Source organism: Peromyscus leucopus, chromosome 15 (genome assembly GCF_004664715.2).
Source record: "Peromyscus leucopus breed LL Stock chromosome 15, UCI_PerLeu_2.1, whole genome shotgun sequence".
Classification (NCBI taxonomy): domain Eukaryota; kingdom Metazoa; phylum Chordata; class Mammalia; order Rodentia; family Cricetidae; genus Peromyscus; species Peromyscus leucopus.
In genome coordinates, this window is record NC_051076.1 from 32,631,256 (window position 1) to 32,648,399 (window position 17,144).

A 17,144-nucleotide genomic window follows, 5' to 3' on the forward strand; every position below is an offset into this window, starting at 1 on the left:
AGGTCCTCTGCTAATTCAAGTAATTCTTATGGCCAGGCAATTTTGGAAAACGGAGATCCAACAGGAAAGGGCTAAAGATTGGGAATCTAAAGATCGGACAGGTTTGTGACTTCATTTATGGGAGTGATGGTTTATCTGTCTATTTAAAAAGGGGCGGGGAGTGGATGAACTAAAGCAGCGTCCGTTACTTCTTTCCTCTCAAAGACTGCTTCAGATCTAACCAGATTTATATATGTAGCGCCAGCCCCTCTCACCCTGGTGTGCCCAGCCCTACGCCAAGCGCATAAGAAAGGAGGTGAAATGCCGTGTGAAACTTCTTACATTAGTGCAAGTCCTGCACACCAAGCTGTCCTCCGTGTCTGGAGGAGCAGATGCTGAGCTCCCCAAGGCTGGCTTGGGTGGGAGACCTGAATACTGTCCTCAGTCTCCTAATGAGTCTACACCTGCCCTAGAGGAGAACTCTGAGCAGTGTGGGACACTGCACCGCGGGACACCTCCAGCCACCTGCTTCCCAGCTCCCTCCTCCGGTCTGTCCCTGACTCATCTGTGACTCACAGGCAAAGGCAGGAGCTCCAGCCCCCCAGGGCCCCTGTCACTCATCCCTCTCCATTGTTCTCCTTCACCTCTTTCAGTTCAGATTTTCACAGCCTGGCTTTGCAGATCACTGCGCCTGTCCTAAAAAAACGGGATGGATGGACAAACAACAACACTTAAATATCAAAATATTCCCCTTTAAGTTTTAAAAAATTTAAATCTCTGGGTTTATTATAATTTATCCATAGCACTATTTCCTTTCATATGCATAAAATATTCTTATCCTTTCTTGGGCATGTCTCAGCTTCCTTATTAAATTGTAGGGACTCAAGTGGATGAAGATCACCTCTTATACCAGACTTACTTTATGCCCTAGGAAAACAGGAAAGGAACTAATATGTATAGGCACTTCCTATGCAGGACAGATTATTGGGATGTGTAAAGAAAAGTCAAGGGCACCGAGGACAGCCACCTTCGCCTTGTCCATGGAGCATTATCTCCTATCCACACACCCAGAAACGACTGCTTTCTCTCTCTGCTGAAGGTCTGGAAACTCAAAATGATTCATGCAGCCCTACAAAGAGCAATCTGAGCCCCCCCCCCCTTTCCCAGTTATTTCAAAAGCCTGTTATCATCTTTACGTTGATTTTTTTAAAAATTGTCTGCCTATTGTCTTTTTGCCTTGGAACTTTATGTTTCCAGTTTTAACAGGTTTTTCCTATTGCCCCCCTCAGCTTTCACCAAGCTCACACATGCCCCCTGGCTTTACAAAGCAATCTATTTGGTCTCTGTAGCCTGTGCTATGGGGCTCTTTGGTGGAAAGAAGCCTGACACAGTGCTCAGTGTAACAATAGCTACCGCAGCTATCCAGTATTCTTCAGAGGTGCCTGAGCAAGTTGAAATCAAAAGCTGGTGATTGAGAAGTGATGTTTTTGCCATACTGATTTAGAGCCCAAACAGACAGACTAGGCTTTCTGAGGCCAGGGACACTAGCAAGTCTAAAACTCAGCACCAGGGTTATGGCTTTTGTCTTCCAGCCCTTGGAAGTGCCAGCGCTGGGCTGAAGTATCTTCCTGTTCTATCTAGGGCAGGCCAAAGTAACTGTGACATCCTTTGGCAGGCCAGTTCCCCTCCAAGCAATGACATCAGCTTATCCCTCAAACCCTCACCCAGCAGCTTCTTACATCACACACATGGGACCTTTTTGGGAAATGTCATGAAGAACAATGGATGGTAGCAGAATAGACTTTGGAATTCCAGGCAGGCGGCCCTGGAAAAGTCTTGAGGAAATTCTGCCCAACCTTCTTCAGAGGGTATACATCAATCAGTAAGAGAATAGACTACGGCTGGATTATGGGATAGCAAGCATCATCTTCTTTAGTCACTTCACCCAATCACATGTCTCCCCACAATAACGCAGACTGAAAAGTCTGTCAAGGAAGGTGAAGGATGAGTAACTGATTCAGGGCCAAACATCCTGACATGCGAGAGGTTTATCCTTGATGGTAAATGAACATATAGGAGTACCAAACTTCTCCTCTCCAGTGGGAATCCCCAGTTGGGACTGGCTCAGCTAGGCAGTTCTTTTGTTGGTCGTGGCTAGATGCTCTTCTGAGTCTGCTGAGTTGATAAAACTGTCACACACACAATGGCAATAGTGACCAGGCTCTTCTTTCACCATGGAGGATAGATAGTTCAGGTACATTTGATGGGGTCCGAGAGCAGCAAGAGAGGACAAACTCCATGCACAGGAACAGTGAGAAGGGGAAGAGTTCATGGCCACTTTGGCAGTTTACGAACATTACAAAGTCCAGAGCCTTCTCAATTTGGGATTTAGGCAAAACCAATTATTTTTGCAAGGGTAGGAAGAGGAAGTGTTTCTTGCTGAGAAAGTGGTGCCTTTCTTCTCTCCAAAGCATCTACAGTGGCAGGTCAGGGAGACCAAGAGGGGTGGACACCACATCCCTGGTGCCCTGCAGTGGCAGAATCGGGATGGTAGAAATAATCCTTAAATGAAGTAGAGATCCAATAAAAAAAAAATCTGAGTGTGTTTGTGGGAAAATAACCCACATTCAAGATGCAATGAGACGGCATATTATTTTCCTCCTAAATTCTTCCCCTTTCCTCCTCTTGTACCACTGCTTTCTCCTTTTCTCGTCCTCTTTCACGTGAGTGTTTTGAACATCTGTCAAAGGCACCTGATGACAAGTTAGTCACACTGCAGAATGGAGTGGGACACCCTCAGACGTGCCAGCCCCTCCCTGAAAAGTTCAGAAGAGGAGCGGAGAGGAGAGAGACGTAGGAGTTCAAGGCTCGGATGTCACTCTGCACAACAGAAAGATGAGACGCAACTTACGTCCCCCGAATGGACAGAGAAAGACCACTTGGGCAGCTTTTCAAAATGCTATCCTGTTTGCCCAGCCACTTAAGAACTGTGAGTCACAGCAGCAAATTGAAGCCATTTCTGTGTGATTGCCCAGGAGGTCACTGCCATTAAGCTCAACAAGGGCCTTCTGATTTTAGCATAACAAGACTCAGTCACTGCAAGTGATGGGGATAAAAGGTACATTTTACCTCGAAGTTATCTCTCTTGTGAGCGGAAGGTCTTCTAATGGTAGTAATAAATTCTTCTGTCTCTAAGCACAGAACAGCACTTGTAGAAAAACATACTGCAAGCATAGGTAATTTCTAGAGGTCAGGGGTCCAAAGCTATCTGTTTCAGAACTGGACACAGATTCCGCTAAGGAAATGTGGGTGGGGCAAGATAGACCCTGTGGGTTATTATGTGGTACGTTCTCACACATCGTTGTCTTCTTGGTAAGTTTCTCAAGATAGATTGGGCACCAGGGTTTGAAATCAGCCTCCTTAAAGGATGCCTCCTGTCCATAGCCAAAGCAGAGATCAACAAATCTTCCAAGGTGGCTGCTGGCCAGAGAAGGTCCTAGGTTTGCTGGCTCTCAGATTTGTGTCTCATCTCGTAGTCTGCATCTGATTTCTAGTGATCCGGAGTTGAAACGGTCAGACCACAAGGGACATTCTGGTTGGAAAGTCACTCTAGGGAAAAGCACAAAGAGCCCCACATTAAACCACAGACTGATAGAGCACCACACACAACTGATGGTAACTGGGAGAGTTGAGAACCTGCTCAAAACCAGGCACACCTTGACTCAGGACTTTGTTAGACATGTGACGATTATTCCAAAGCCCAGGAAATGCTAAAGCCAATATACATCAGATGGAAGTGGGTTCCATGGCCAAAGAATAACTTTCTATTGTCTGAAAGATAATGATGGTCAGAACTCTACAATACTAAGTGTAAGTGGTGTAGCGTTAACCTGAAGTCACCTGGAAGCTTCTTCCTCCCTCATGGTACCTTGGCCATGGCATTTCTATAGTTCACAAACAACAAAAGACACTTAGTAGCTTGGAAGAAATTAAAATAATGCCAAACACCTTTTTCCTGTTCATTGTCCTTCTCTCCATATTGCGTATTCAAAAAATACCCAGAGCTGAGGATGTAGCTTAGTGGTAGAGTGCTTGTCTAGAATGGGCAAGGCCCTGGGTTTGAGCTCCACTGAAAAGAAAAGGCAGGAAGGTAGGCAGGCAGCCCAGCTTGGAATGGAGGAAACAAAATGCCCAGCAGGCAGGTTACCTGATGAACAGAAATTCTTGGACATGGAAAATGATAGCCAAAGCACATTGTGTGTGTGTGTGTGTGTGTGTGTGTGTGTGTGTGTGTGTGTGTGTGAGAGAGAGAGAGAGAGAGAGAGAGAGAGAGAGAGAGAGAGAGAGAAGGGATGGGGGGGGTCAGAAGTACTTTGGCACCCCGCTGTTGGACATGTGACTGTTCCCCAATGTTTCTGAAGTCCATAGCCCACTTTCAGGGGCTGAAGGAAGAGCAGACTGCTCTTGCATTTACAGAAAAAGCAGTCAAGTCTATGTAAGTCCATTAACAAGAAATCTGAGTGAAGGCAAAGGCTTCCTTCACGTATGCAAGGTACTGTGTCCAGCATACACCCAGAGTCAGGAGGAAGCAGGTAAGTTGTCCTTTGTTGGTGTCTCTAAGACGGGTGCTCTTTGAATGGCCACATAAGCATGCATAAAATATTTTGCACGAAGACCACAAAAACCCAGGTCAAGGCCAGCGGGGACGATTTTGAGGGTCTTTCCTACAATAGTCTACCCATTATCTACTCTAAAAAATAAGTTTTGTTGCTGTCGTTGTCTCTTGAGGGGTCCCACCCTTACTTCCTCCATCTGACCCTGGATAGAGTGAGGTTGATGACTTGGTGCCTCTCCTGGGCCTCCAACCCCGTATTTCCCGCCAGGGGCCCTGCACCCCACCCCGCTCCGGAGGACTCGGGGTGCACCCTCACAGTTTTCTTGGCGGGCTCCTTTTTCCTCCTCTTCTCCGAGTTGCTGTGGAAGGGCAGGTCGCGGCCGCGGTAGGACGGGGCCCGGCTCAGCTCCAGCTCGCTGTAGGGTGGCAGCGCGTCCTCGTCCGCCGCCTCGTCCTCATCTTCGCCCTCGCTGGCCGCAGCCTTGTAAGTGGCGGGCGGCGACCAGGCGTAGTAGGAGGCGCTGCGCGGGCCGAGCTGCGCACCCAGCTTGGACGGCGTCTCCAGGCTGCCACCCCGGCTGGTGCTCTCGGCTCGCCCCTGGCGCTCCAGCACGCTGCTCAGGTACGAGTGGTCGTACTTGGGCGCGGTGCCCGGGGTCCGGCTCACCAGGCGCGGCAGCGGAGCCTCCTCGGGCGGCCGGCGACGCGGGGGACTGTAAGCCCAGCCGCGGTCCCCGTCTCCCGGCGGCGGCTCGCGGCTGCGGCCGCGCCCGTAGTACTCATCCAGCGAGCCGTCCTGGTAGAAGGTGCCGCCGTGCGCCCGCGACTCCGAGCGCTCGAAGCGGCTCCCGGCCCGCGCCTCGTGGCTGTTGCCGTTGGCGCGGCGCGACCGCTGGCCGTAGGAGTCTGCGAAGGCCGCCAGCTCGTCCATCGACACGGCCGGCACGCCCGTGGCAAAGTTCTTCCGCGACAGCATCTCGGATTTGGAGCGCGGCTGGCTGCGGGCAGATGGTCACTGGTTACTGCGTTTGCAGGGGAAACCTTGCAAGACACCCCCCAGCGTTCCAGAGGCCCAGCCTCTGCCCTCCACTCGGATGAGTCACCTCGGCGTTTTTCATGCCGCCTGTCCACCAAGAGCAAACTAAACTCTTTCACGAGTTTGTGTGAAAGATCAGAATGGAGCTGTGTACCTAGAAATAGCCTGTGATCGGTGCAGTACTGACAGATCACCTTCTGATCATGATGAGACCCTTGGTTGACAGTCCACCCATCCTCACAGCCATAGCAAATAGCAACACACAGCTCTGGTCCCAGGAGACTGGAATATTTGGTGACAAAGAGAGGGCTGTCCCTCCCTCAGAGCCAAGGACCAAGTGACCTATTAAGTCAGGAGGCCACAGAGAGGAAGGTGGGGTCACTATCTTTGGAGGGCAGATGATGGGTGATGGTGCCAGTCAGGGAGGTAGCTGGGGAACACATTGTTAAATGTTGACTGGGCTTGGCTTATCACCCCAGGGAAAATTCCTTAGCATCTGGAACTTGATGTTGCCTTGCCTTAAAATAGGGACATTAACAGTAGCTGCTTTTTAGAAGGATAAGGATTAATTACAAGGATGTTAATACGATGCATGACAAATGATGAGGACAATGGAGATGGTGGGTGGGAATCTTTAAAGGTTATAGGATAAAACCTAGGGAGAAAGCAATGTCCTAGTTCATTAAGGGGCCGAAGACACACTTCAACAAGCCTTAAGTGATTACTTCTCACACATGATGTCACAAGGGTGTAACGTACGCAGGAGAGAGAGAGATTCCATAGCCCTTAGAAAGAAATGTGGGAGAATAGACTAGAACAGACACATGGTGGCCCCTGCCCTCTGACAGCCGTCACCTGTGTCTGAAGCTCTCGCGGTCCTCTTTGTTATACTCCAGGGCTGGCCCCCGGCTGTTCCCACTGTTGCCTCCCATGACACCTGACCAGTAGTCCGGGTTGCTCTCCAAGTCCCCTGACAAAGGGAACTGCTTGCTCCGCATCTGGTGGAAGGACTGGCGGAAATTGTTGTCATCATCGTGCAGGGAGCTGAGTTCTGAGATGGTGTTGTTATCTGCAGGGACAAAAGCCGCCGTCACAGAGTTTTCTACACGGTAGGAAGGGAATGCTGCTAAGGGCTGAGATTGGATACTCCAGAAACTCCTGCCTGAGGGCCTTGGTCCTGACCAGTGTGGGCTGCAGATTGCAGCGGTGGTATCTGTGTTCCTAGCTCAGCAGGAATTGGCTCCAGCTCAACCCCAACTTGCTTACAGAGAGGGAGGCTTCCTACGTGCTGTTCTTGGAACAGGGAGACAATTGTCTTTGTTCCACCTAAGGCAGGCTTCCCAGAACTCAGGCTGTCTGCAGCTGGCCTCCTGGTACATCACCCTTGTTCAAATGTTTTTCTCTGTCCTATATAATTTCTGTGATGAACTTCGACGATCCCAGCCATGCTGGGCCAAAAGAGACAAAGAGGGGGAAAAAGCCATCAATCATAGCATCTTTCCAACTCCTGGCCCAGTCCCAAGAAAGGGGCTTTAGTACCACCACCATACATACCATTCCGTTCAATTTCCACCATTCCGTTTCCCAAAGAGCACAAAGTCAAGGTCAAGAGTATGTTAACATCTGGTTTCAGTACACTCACCTTTTAGACCATGCTCATGGTCTAAACTATCCTGCCCACTTCTAGGGTCTGTTCCCCTCCCTACCAAAGTATTCCAGGTTTATGCAGTGGCGAGTGGCCAGGCTAGAAGTTTGGAGATAAGGAGAATGGACTTTGCCTTTATGTCCACTGAGCTGTGGCTTGAACTCTGGTCCCAGTCTAAAAATGTAAGAAAGATGCCTAGTCACAGCTTTCTTATTTCCTAAGTAGCTTTGTGCAGAAGTGTTTATGGATATGGACTAGGACCAGAATTATGATCTGGGCTGGAAAAAAAAAACAACCCAGAAAATTTGATTATTTATAGAACTTAGAAATGTACTGGATTTCATTTTACTTAAAAAACAAATCTAGTGAACCTGTTTGCAATGTAACAGGATCCACTTGTTTTCTAAATCTTTTCATTGAGACTTCAAAAATATTATTAAAAACAACATTTACTAGTTTAAGTCCTTGTTGCCGAGTGAAAGGTGAGCTAAGATTAGATGCTGGAATGCAGAAGTGTGTATCTCAGGTTCCCTCTGCTTTCCCTCCATCCCCAGTGATCCTGGGAGGAGCAGGGGGATTCTGTACAACAGCAGGACCTCCTCATCTTGTTTTACCAAGAACACACAGGAATGGCAATTTACACAAGGGGTCATTGGGTTTTCAATTATAATAAAAATTTAAACTTATATTCCTCTTAAAGAAATTGACTGTGTCTATTTGTGTGTGTGTGTGTGTGTGTGTGTGTGTGTGTGTGTGTGTGTGTGTGTATCTGGTGCATGCCTATGTGTATGCATCTGGAAGCCAGAGGACTTGGTGTGTTCTCCTTATTCTCACACTAAATCTGGAGCTAGGCTGGTGGTCAGCTAGCCCCAGTCATCCTCTTGTCTCTGCCCTACAGAGCTGGGGTTACTGGAAACGGCAACCATGTCCAGCTTTTTTCATGGATGTCTGGATCCAAACTGAGGCCCTTATACCTGTACAGCAACAGCAAGCACTCTTATCCTCTGAGCCATCTCCAGCACACACACACACACACACACACACACACACACACACACACACACGCTTTAAAATGCACTTGATGAAACCAATGCAAATCAATATTGTCGGTTCAGAACTTTCTCTAAATTTCGGGGAATACTTGACATTTTCATTTCTCCAGATGGTAAGTACAATCACTACTTGACCACTCACAGTAACAAGCTGTCCAGGTTATATGTCACACTAAAACTTCTGCCAAGGTGAACACTAACATCAACATACCCTTTGACAGACATCTAATAATGGCAGTTTAGGACGGGGATACACCAACATTTTCTGTAAAGGACTAAGCAGGGAAAGTTAGGCTTTATGAGCCACACCATTCAGTTCTGCCATTCAACAAGAAGTTATAGAAAATACGTAAGTGAATTAGCCTGGCTGTGTTCCAATAAAACTTTTAAAAAACAGAAATTGATATGTCTGTGCCCAGAAGATACTGTTTGCAGATTCCTGCTCTAGACATTCCAAGAATGTAAATATCCAGGAGTAACCACCACTTAGAAGAGTAACACAGAGGAGAATCACAGTGGCCAACAAATTCATGAACCTGGACCTCAAACCTCCAATTCTTACAGAATCTGTGTAACCAAGATATCTATTTTGTAATGAGATGTTCTAGACTGACCACTCCATGATCCGCTCTAGGATTTTCTCTGTTCTCCAGGATAGAACCAACCTCTAGAGAGAACTATATTCTGAGTCATTCCACACAGTTGTTCCACTGCCAATCTGGAGGCACTAGTGATCTGGGTTCTAGTCTTGACACTGGTGATTTTCTCTTCCTGGGTCATTTCCTCCTCTGTGAAGGAGGTGGAGTCAGCAATCACTTCAAGGTCTCAACATTCAACCACCATAGTCTCAGTATGTATCCGAGATAGGAGGCCAATCGGCTTAGCACAAAATTTTTTGTATATAAGTCACAAGATGGGGACCATCTAAGTTCTTCTAATTCCATTACTATACTCTGAGTGCTGGGCTACCTCATCTGAACACTGCACAGGTTGACACGGACCATCTCTAAGATCCCTTTCAACTCTAAGATTCCACTACATTGAGAGCAGCCAGTTTTTGAACACCATTTGGATCCAGGTAGTCAAGCGCAGAGACATCACATACACTCAAGTCCATTCTTTACTTCTGATCTTAGTTATTAACTTTTCCTCTAAGCCATGACACTCATAGATTTCTTGCCCCAGCTTCTCCTGGATCTAGGATCTCTGTCCCCTTACAGAGATTCATGACAACACCGTTACAAGGAGCTTGTCAAGTGCTGTGACATCTGCATTCCTGACATTCCAATCTGGAGATGGTCTTTTTATAGCCGGGTTGGTGGGAGGACACAGCAATGGCTGCAGCAGACAGGATGAATTTAGAATTGTAAACTGGGTGGAATATGTTGTCCTTAATCTGAATAAAATTCCTCTAGTCTGGGACTGTTTTCCCAACAGCTCCATCAAGTCTGTTGTTGGTTCCAAGAAGAAGAGGGTTCAAAGAAAGTGCCTAGTGACCTCACAGCCAGGCTTGCCAGCATCCTCTTGATAATTAGCCCATCCAAGTCAGACCTGCCCTGCTCGGCCTCCCGTGATAGACAGTAATTTGGAACCCACTCTAAGGACTCAGCAGTGTCAGCTGCGGTCTCCAAGGGCTGTGGCTAAGTGAAGGGTTGGGGCCCTGCCACCCACAGACTTAGTAATTAACACGTTCTTTGACAAAAGGCACAGCCTCCTTGCTCACCCCACCGTCTCCGTGGTTGGGCACCTCAGAGGGAGTCCAGCCTCTTTTTCCTAGATTCATTTATCAGAGTTTCTTCCATTTTCATTTCAGCCTCCAGGTGGTAAGTCAGCATGTGGTTGTTCCACACTGGGGCCCTTCAGGCTGGAGACAGCTGATAGTGAATAGTCGCATCTCGGGTGTGCGGGTGTGTCTGTGCAGGTGTGTGTGTGTGTGCGCGCGCGCTCCTCTATGTAAATGCAAGAGGTTGACATAGTACCTTCCTTGATCCTCTCCACCTTATTTTTTGAGAAAGTGTCTTTTACTGAACCTGGAGTTCACTGACAGGCTAGAATGGGTGTCCAATGAGCTCCAGGGATTGGCTTATCTCTGCCAGCTCAGGGCTGGGGTTACAGATGTGATCTCTTGGCCCAGCGTTTCCATGGGTGCTGGGGATCCTGAGCATGGGTCCTCACACTTGCTCAAGCAATGACTTTACTGACTGAGCCATCCCATATCTTAAGTGACTATTTTGAGTATTACTTAAAGAGGGTTGTAAGGGGACTGTTCTAATGAAATATTTTAAACCCAGGATCACAAAACCACAGCGATCAAGACCAACTGCCCCACAGGCAGACACAACATGAACCACATGTCACTGTCCCATCCTTCCCATAGAGGCCCTTCTATGCCCTTCCTTGTCCCCAGAGGTCCTTTTGGGGATTGGTGTCACAAAAACTGTTGGCTCAGAGCTTCAAATCTGATGACCCCCATGTCCTCTTCAGCTACCAAATCCTGAATGAAGCACAGGTCACACGAAATTAACAGATGCTCACATCTGCCTCTCATCCTTCTGGCTGGATCGAACTGAGCCAGCTCCTTCTCGACATAGTACAGGACCTTCATGGAGTCTCTCTCTTTGTCGGCTTGGATCCGGTAACCTTTGCGAACTGTTGAGGAAAGCACACGAGAGGGAGCTAGAAAACAGAAGAGCAAGCAAAGGAGGCCTCCATTCATTTTACCAAGCAGAAAACGTGGTTCTGTTAGAACAGCTCTTTTGGAATCCCCCAGAAATAATAAACTATGGTTTATACACAGGAGGCAGACTTGAGGTCCTCTACCAGAGGGTGCCATTGGAGCAGAGCCTGGAGGTCGACAACCAAACCCCACTGCAGGGTCCGGTCCGTCACTTGGGATCTTTCCTTCCTGTTGTCTGGCCTTCTACAGCTGTACTGAAGCTCACCTCTGTGCAGCTTTTGAGTTCCCCTGGAGGAACAAGCTCACCCGAAACAGAAAAAGAAGACCCCTTTTGGTTTAGGGCCCACATCACTCTCCAGCATGAGGTCACACTGGCACTTGGTAGAAGTGCACAGACAGATCCCCAAGCATCACAGACCTTTACAAAGGCAGACTGAAAGCCTCCAGTTGCCTGGGAGATGGGGAAAAAAAACCCTTAAGCTGGATGGTGCGTGCCTAAGAGCTAATATTAGATTCTAGACTGCATACACAGTAGCACAAAACAAGCTGCACAACACATGGATTTCTAATCACACTTCCATTTTATTTCCTTAGCATTTTCCTTTTAGGAAAAGAAATGCCATATTTTAGATGTGACTAATTTAATTAAACCTGCTGCTTTGTGGTTAGAGACAGGTGTTATTTTCGGGGCTTAATAAAACAAGACTAAAACAGGGGAAATAATACCATCTCCTCCATCTCCATCACTCACGCTGTCAGAGACCAAGGCTGCTCACTCCCCACATCCCCTAAGTCTAGCCCAACATCAGCCCACAGGGTGATAAGACATCAACAGGCATAACAGACAGATGGGTCGGGGGTGGGAATGGAGCTGAGGGAGGGACACTGGGGTAACTGGACCATACTCACTGGACACTGACAATGTGCCAGCCACTATGCTGAATGTCTACGGGGAAGTTTGTTCCTCACCACCATGCAAGTGAGGACGGCCATCGGTCGTATTTTGTGGCTGAAAAACTAAGGAGGATTTTAGACCAGAAATATTTGGCTTGGCAGCACCAGGCATGGAATCATGTGGTCTCATTGACCGGAGCTTAACTGGATTAGGGCGTCCTACCTCTCTAAAGTATAGAAGGAGATTCTTTAGAAGGGGTTGCTTTTGTTTACTTGTTTGTTTTTAAAGAGACAGATGAAGAACACAAGACAGCAAAGCCTGAAGTGAGCAGTGGTCTTGGGTATTCCAGAGAGTGTACGATCTGAAGCACAGGTCTATCCTCTAGCCAGCAGGAATGTAAAACGGTAGCGGATAATCCCACTCCAACATTCCCTGTTCCCAAAGCGGTGCACAGGAGGTAGAGGCAGGCAGATCTCTGTGAGTTCGAGGCCAGCCTGGTCTACAGAGCGAGTTCTAGGACAGGCTCCAAAGCCACACAGAGAAACCTTGTCTCAAAAAACAAAAAGGAAACCACATAAATGTATATATATCCAATAAAAGTGACGTTTTTCTGTCTCTGGATGTATTACTTTACTGAAAAAGCCCCCCACCCCCCAGCTATTTACATGGAAGATTAAAATAAAAAATTCTACAGGGCTCCAATCACAACCCAAGCGCTGAAGAAAGCCGCCCACACATCCATTTGCAGGTGCACAGATTTTCTGTGTGAGAAAACACTGGGCAGGGCATGTCCATCTCAAATTGTGAAATGGCTTAGAAAAAAATTAGTAAGTCCTCAGCACACACGTTTCAGTGGCACATTCACCCAGAGGTCAGGTCTATCCATAAACCCTAGGCAGAAGACATTTTTAGCAGAAATGATTTTATTTATCAAGCTACACATTCTTCCACTTCTGCAGAGGCGTTTACAGAGTAGTGCAGACTGTTCAATTAAAATGCAATTATCCCACAGAAGTACTATGTCTGCACAGAGGCAGGTATGTCTGATGGATAAGGTGCAGGGCTGAAAAACAGGGGTCCCAACCTCTTACAGGTATGCTGATGCTGGCTTACTGGGGGACCTCCAGAGAATGGAGACCCATCAGGGCTCAGTTTCCATGTAATCACTTCAAGAGAAGACAACTAAAAGCTAATGAGTGGAGCACTTGAGTGCTCTGTAATGAACTGAACTGGGTTATCTTAAATGCCACCTCATCCAAGGAGCTTCCTTTGGCTCTTATAATTCTGTCTCTTTCTGTTCCAGTCTTTTTCCCAACTTAAAAATCATTTGATTTGAATTTGTATTATAGGCCTTAATATATTCTAGTTCATTCCAAGTTCTTTATATAGATGAGTATAATCTTAAAATTTTCTGAAGCTATTATAATTTAAGATTTCCATGTGCCTAAGACTGTGTTTTACATACAACGAGTATTAAATGTTTGTTGACTTGTTCCTAGCCTAGGAATGGAAAGGATTCATGGCTCTTTGGAAAGTATTCTTTGTAAGCAATAATCCATAGGCCAAAACCTCCAAGAAGACAATGACTAGAGTTCTCTGTTCACCTACGTATCTCCAGCATCGAGCACAGAGTCTGGCACATTTAGACACTCAAACCATGCACATTCAAACGAATGGATGAAGGCATGAATGAACTGGAATTAGCAAGTGGTTTTGTGTGGATTACCAAGTATGGCATAGGAAGTTATGTGGGTGATTTACTGGAGAATTTTAACCAGGAAGGGAAGGCCCTGAATGGTAGCCTGAGGAAGCAAGAAGGTTTTGTGGCTGTCATTACCAATATCATTTTCTAAGGAAAGAACACCAGCATGGCGTCCGGGAGGGGCCCCCTCTGCCTGCAGCTCTGTCTCCTCTGCCCAGGTGTTCTTCATATGGGAAGCACTTTTACAGCCAATCTTCAGTGTCACCAAAATAAAGATTACTGATTAGGGAGGGTTGTTGCTATCTGTAACTAGGTACCAGCTGTTCCCTAACAGAGAGAGAGGAGAGAGAGAGAGAGAGCTGAGCAACAGCTGGAGGTGCTTGGACTAGAGTTTAGGTTGTCTTCAGTGTCATTAGGAAAAATTACACTCCTCATTATGATACAGATCAGATTGTGTGCATGGGTTATCAATCTCTGAGAAGTCGCAGTAACTACAGCCTCAGGGGAAGATGAGACTTTTAGCTTTCAATACTAGCATCATAAGAGACTCCACTGCGGCAGAATCCTTCAGCTTTGCCTTCTCCATCACAGCAGCCTGGAGATGTCAGAGACTTAAATTCTTCTAATTTGTCAAAAGACACAGGCAAATGATTGCTCTTCCGACTTTAGGAGCATCATCTGTTTGGTTTTAGTTGCTAAAAATCAAGACAATTCTCCCTTTAAAGGGTGTGGCTATTTTTATATAAAATTAGAAGCTGCAAGTTTGATTGTACAGCACACTAAATTCTTCTCTCATTTCCATAGAATCTGGCTCTGTGTCACATATGTGCTCAACAGCATTTGAATCACCAGGAAACCTTTTTCTGATCCTCTCCAGCAACATGATTTCCTTCCTGACTGCATTACAGTTTTTCTATATACTGTTCTGTATTTCTTATCTATTTTATTTCCATCAACAAGACTCCAGCAACCATGCCATTAGACTATAATTTTCTAATTTCTTTGAGGGCAGGGGAAATTTGTAAAATTTTTTGAGATGGTGGTCTTTGAACTTGCTATGCAGTCTAGACTGGTCTCAAATTTGTAGCTCCTCTTGCCTGGGTCTCCTGAGTGCTGGGTTTATAAGTGTGTGCTACCAGCCCCAGTTACAGATTATCTCTTGATTTGAGAACATGTAGAGCCATGTGTTTTGGCTCATGTCTATGATCTCAGCATACATGAAACTGAGACCAGAGGATGGCCCTGAGTTGGAGCTAACCTGAACTACATAAGACAGTTAAAGTCATCCAAGATCTTACAAAGTAAGAATATAATATACTTACTTAATAATATATTCTATACTTCTTATATTCTATATGTATATTTAACATGCCCCAAACTAAACCAACCAACCAACCAACCAAAAAAAAAAAAAAAAAAAAACCACATGGAATGGTGCAGGTTGGTTTTACCTATAATTTAAAAGCAAGAGAACTCTTTGAAGTGTGGTGGTATTTTAGCAAAAAATGGCCTAGACTGTTGGCCAAAGTCCAGCATATTTAGAAAATGCCTTTTCTTGGTGATGTTTCAGCTCAGGGTCAAAGGTGATTTATTCTGTTTTCCAGTTCAGCCTGGTCCAAGTCCTTTGGTTTGCAGGCTCTTCACAGTTCAGTCCCTCTCCCACCAGCCTTCTAATTCTAACTTTGTACTAGAGACAGAACATTAGACAATTCCCAGGGATGTCCAACTATAATCTAGAAAACGTGTTGCTGTTAAAAAAATTTAAGCTGCTATTTTGACCTAATTAAGGTTGGATTATGTTTTGATCAATTTCCGCATTTATAGCCCGACTCCTATGGACAGCACAGGCAATCTCTAAGGTGCACTTCCATGGATATCGGCTTGTTCTTCCTGCCCCATCCTAATGAGCTCAGCAAGGCTGTTTATGGATGGTGGAACAGATGCCAGATTCCACCCCCAGGGTGACGGCAGCTCAACTGTGGGAGAAGTGAGTCTTAAAATTTGCATATTCTGTGTACATACAGTAGGCATATATATATGTGTGTGTGTGTGTGTATATATATATGTAGGCACACACCTCTATTCATTTTAAAATGACATTTCAAGAGCCTGCTTGCCTGCTCACTTCTTTTGTCAGAAGGATGAATGGAGTCCAGGTATACTGAGATCAAATGGACTAGAGCAAGGGAGCAGTAGGGGGCGGAGCCAGTTCCACTCAGCAAGGTAGGGAAGGGGTCATGCAGTGAGGACCAGGACAGCTACAGTAGAGATGGAGGGAAATAGAACAATTCACGGTTAAAGTATAGGCTGAAGGCCTTGGTGACCATTCGGTAAGAGAGTAAAGAATAAGGAATAAGAGAGGAATTCCTGCTTCTGATTTGAGTCACTAGGTAAGCAATGATGCTATCCTCTAAGATAGGTTATATAGATTCTGGTTTGAAATAGAAAAGCAAAAAAAAAATTTTTTTGAAAGGGTAGACTGAATTCCTAGACGCTAAGGTTTAAATGCCTGTAAGACATCCAGCCGGAGACATTCAGAAACAGTTGGATATACGGGACGTAGCAGCAGAAGAGAGGTCAGAACAAATCATGACTGGGAACCATTAGCATATGGATGATGGCAGTAGACAGGATTAGCTGGAGAGTGGACCACAGACAAAGCAGGGACACCAACACTGAGAAGATGCACACGGGAAGAAAGGAGCATGGGTCAGAACAGGCAGAATGTCGAGCGAGAAAGGCGGGGGGGGGGGGGGGGGGGCAGCATTTTCGAGAAGTCAAGGGAGGCACTGTGACGCAGCATCAGATTTAGCCATCAGGCAGCTTGCCTGCAGCAAGATGGAAGTTAGTTGAGTTGGTAAGAGGGGAAGGAAGCAGAGACACTGAGTATTAAAAGTGCTTTCAAGGGGTTTGGCTGAGAAGAGCAGAGAAGGGACATCAGGGTCTTCTATCAACGACTGCATTTCAGCGGGAGAGATCTGACCACATTCCGAATGCCGACAGGAAAGAGCCACTGAGACGGAAGGTTAGAGCTGTGAGGTGGAAAGCGGATGAAGTGTGGATATTCGACAGAGAACGCAAAGAAGATGGATCCAGAGCAGCCCAGGAGAAGCCCATCTTTTGTCGTAGTAACAGAGAAGGGCTTGAGTAGCAGCTGTAAATGATGGGAAAAAGGAATCTGGGTACCCCTTATCCTCTTCCATTGGGTAACTAAAGGGCTCTTTTCTACATAACTCATCACAGATGCCTTTCCTAACCAACGTTCAAAAAAGTGTTGTGTACAAATATAACCCGAAAATTACTATGGCTAGATGACTACCCTACTATGGATGGAGCAGCATACAGATGTAAAAAGTAATTCATATTTTTATAGACCAGCATTTATTAACATTTTTAGTGTTCCTTAAAGAATAATCTACATTGGCCCAGTCTATCTTCATTAAATGAAAATTGGCCGAACACCATCACTAACGCTGCCCATGAGTCTAGGAATGTGCTCTTGAGAACTATAAAGAGCCCTGTCCTGATGCCACAAGACACACA

The 17,144-nt window shown here is 46.3% G+C and overlaps 1 protein-coding gene across 1 annotated transcript in view; it reads right to left on the minus strand.

The window, feature by feature from the left end:
- Positions 1–731: 731 nt before the first annotated feature.
- The window catches only part of Ildr2 (immunoglobulin like domain containing receptor 2), a 59,615-nt gene continuing 43,202 nt past the window's right edge, over positions 732–17,144 (minus strand). Inside the window, exons 9-12 of the mRNA XM_028864481.2 lie at positions 10,863–10,976; positions 6,486–6,699; positions 4,911–5,592; positions 732–3,588 (exon numbers count right to left, since the gene is read on the minus strand). Coding sequence (XP_028720314.1) covers positions 3,553–3,588; positions 4,911–5,592; positions 6,486–6,699; positions 10,863–10,976 — 1,046 coding nt within the window. The 3' untranslated portion in view covers positions 732–3,552. The remainder of the gene's footprint in view (positions 3,589–4,910; positions 5,593–6,485; positions 6,700–10,862; positions 10,977–17,144) is intronic.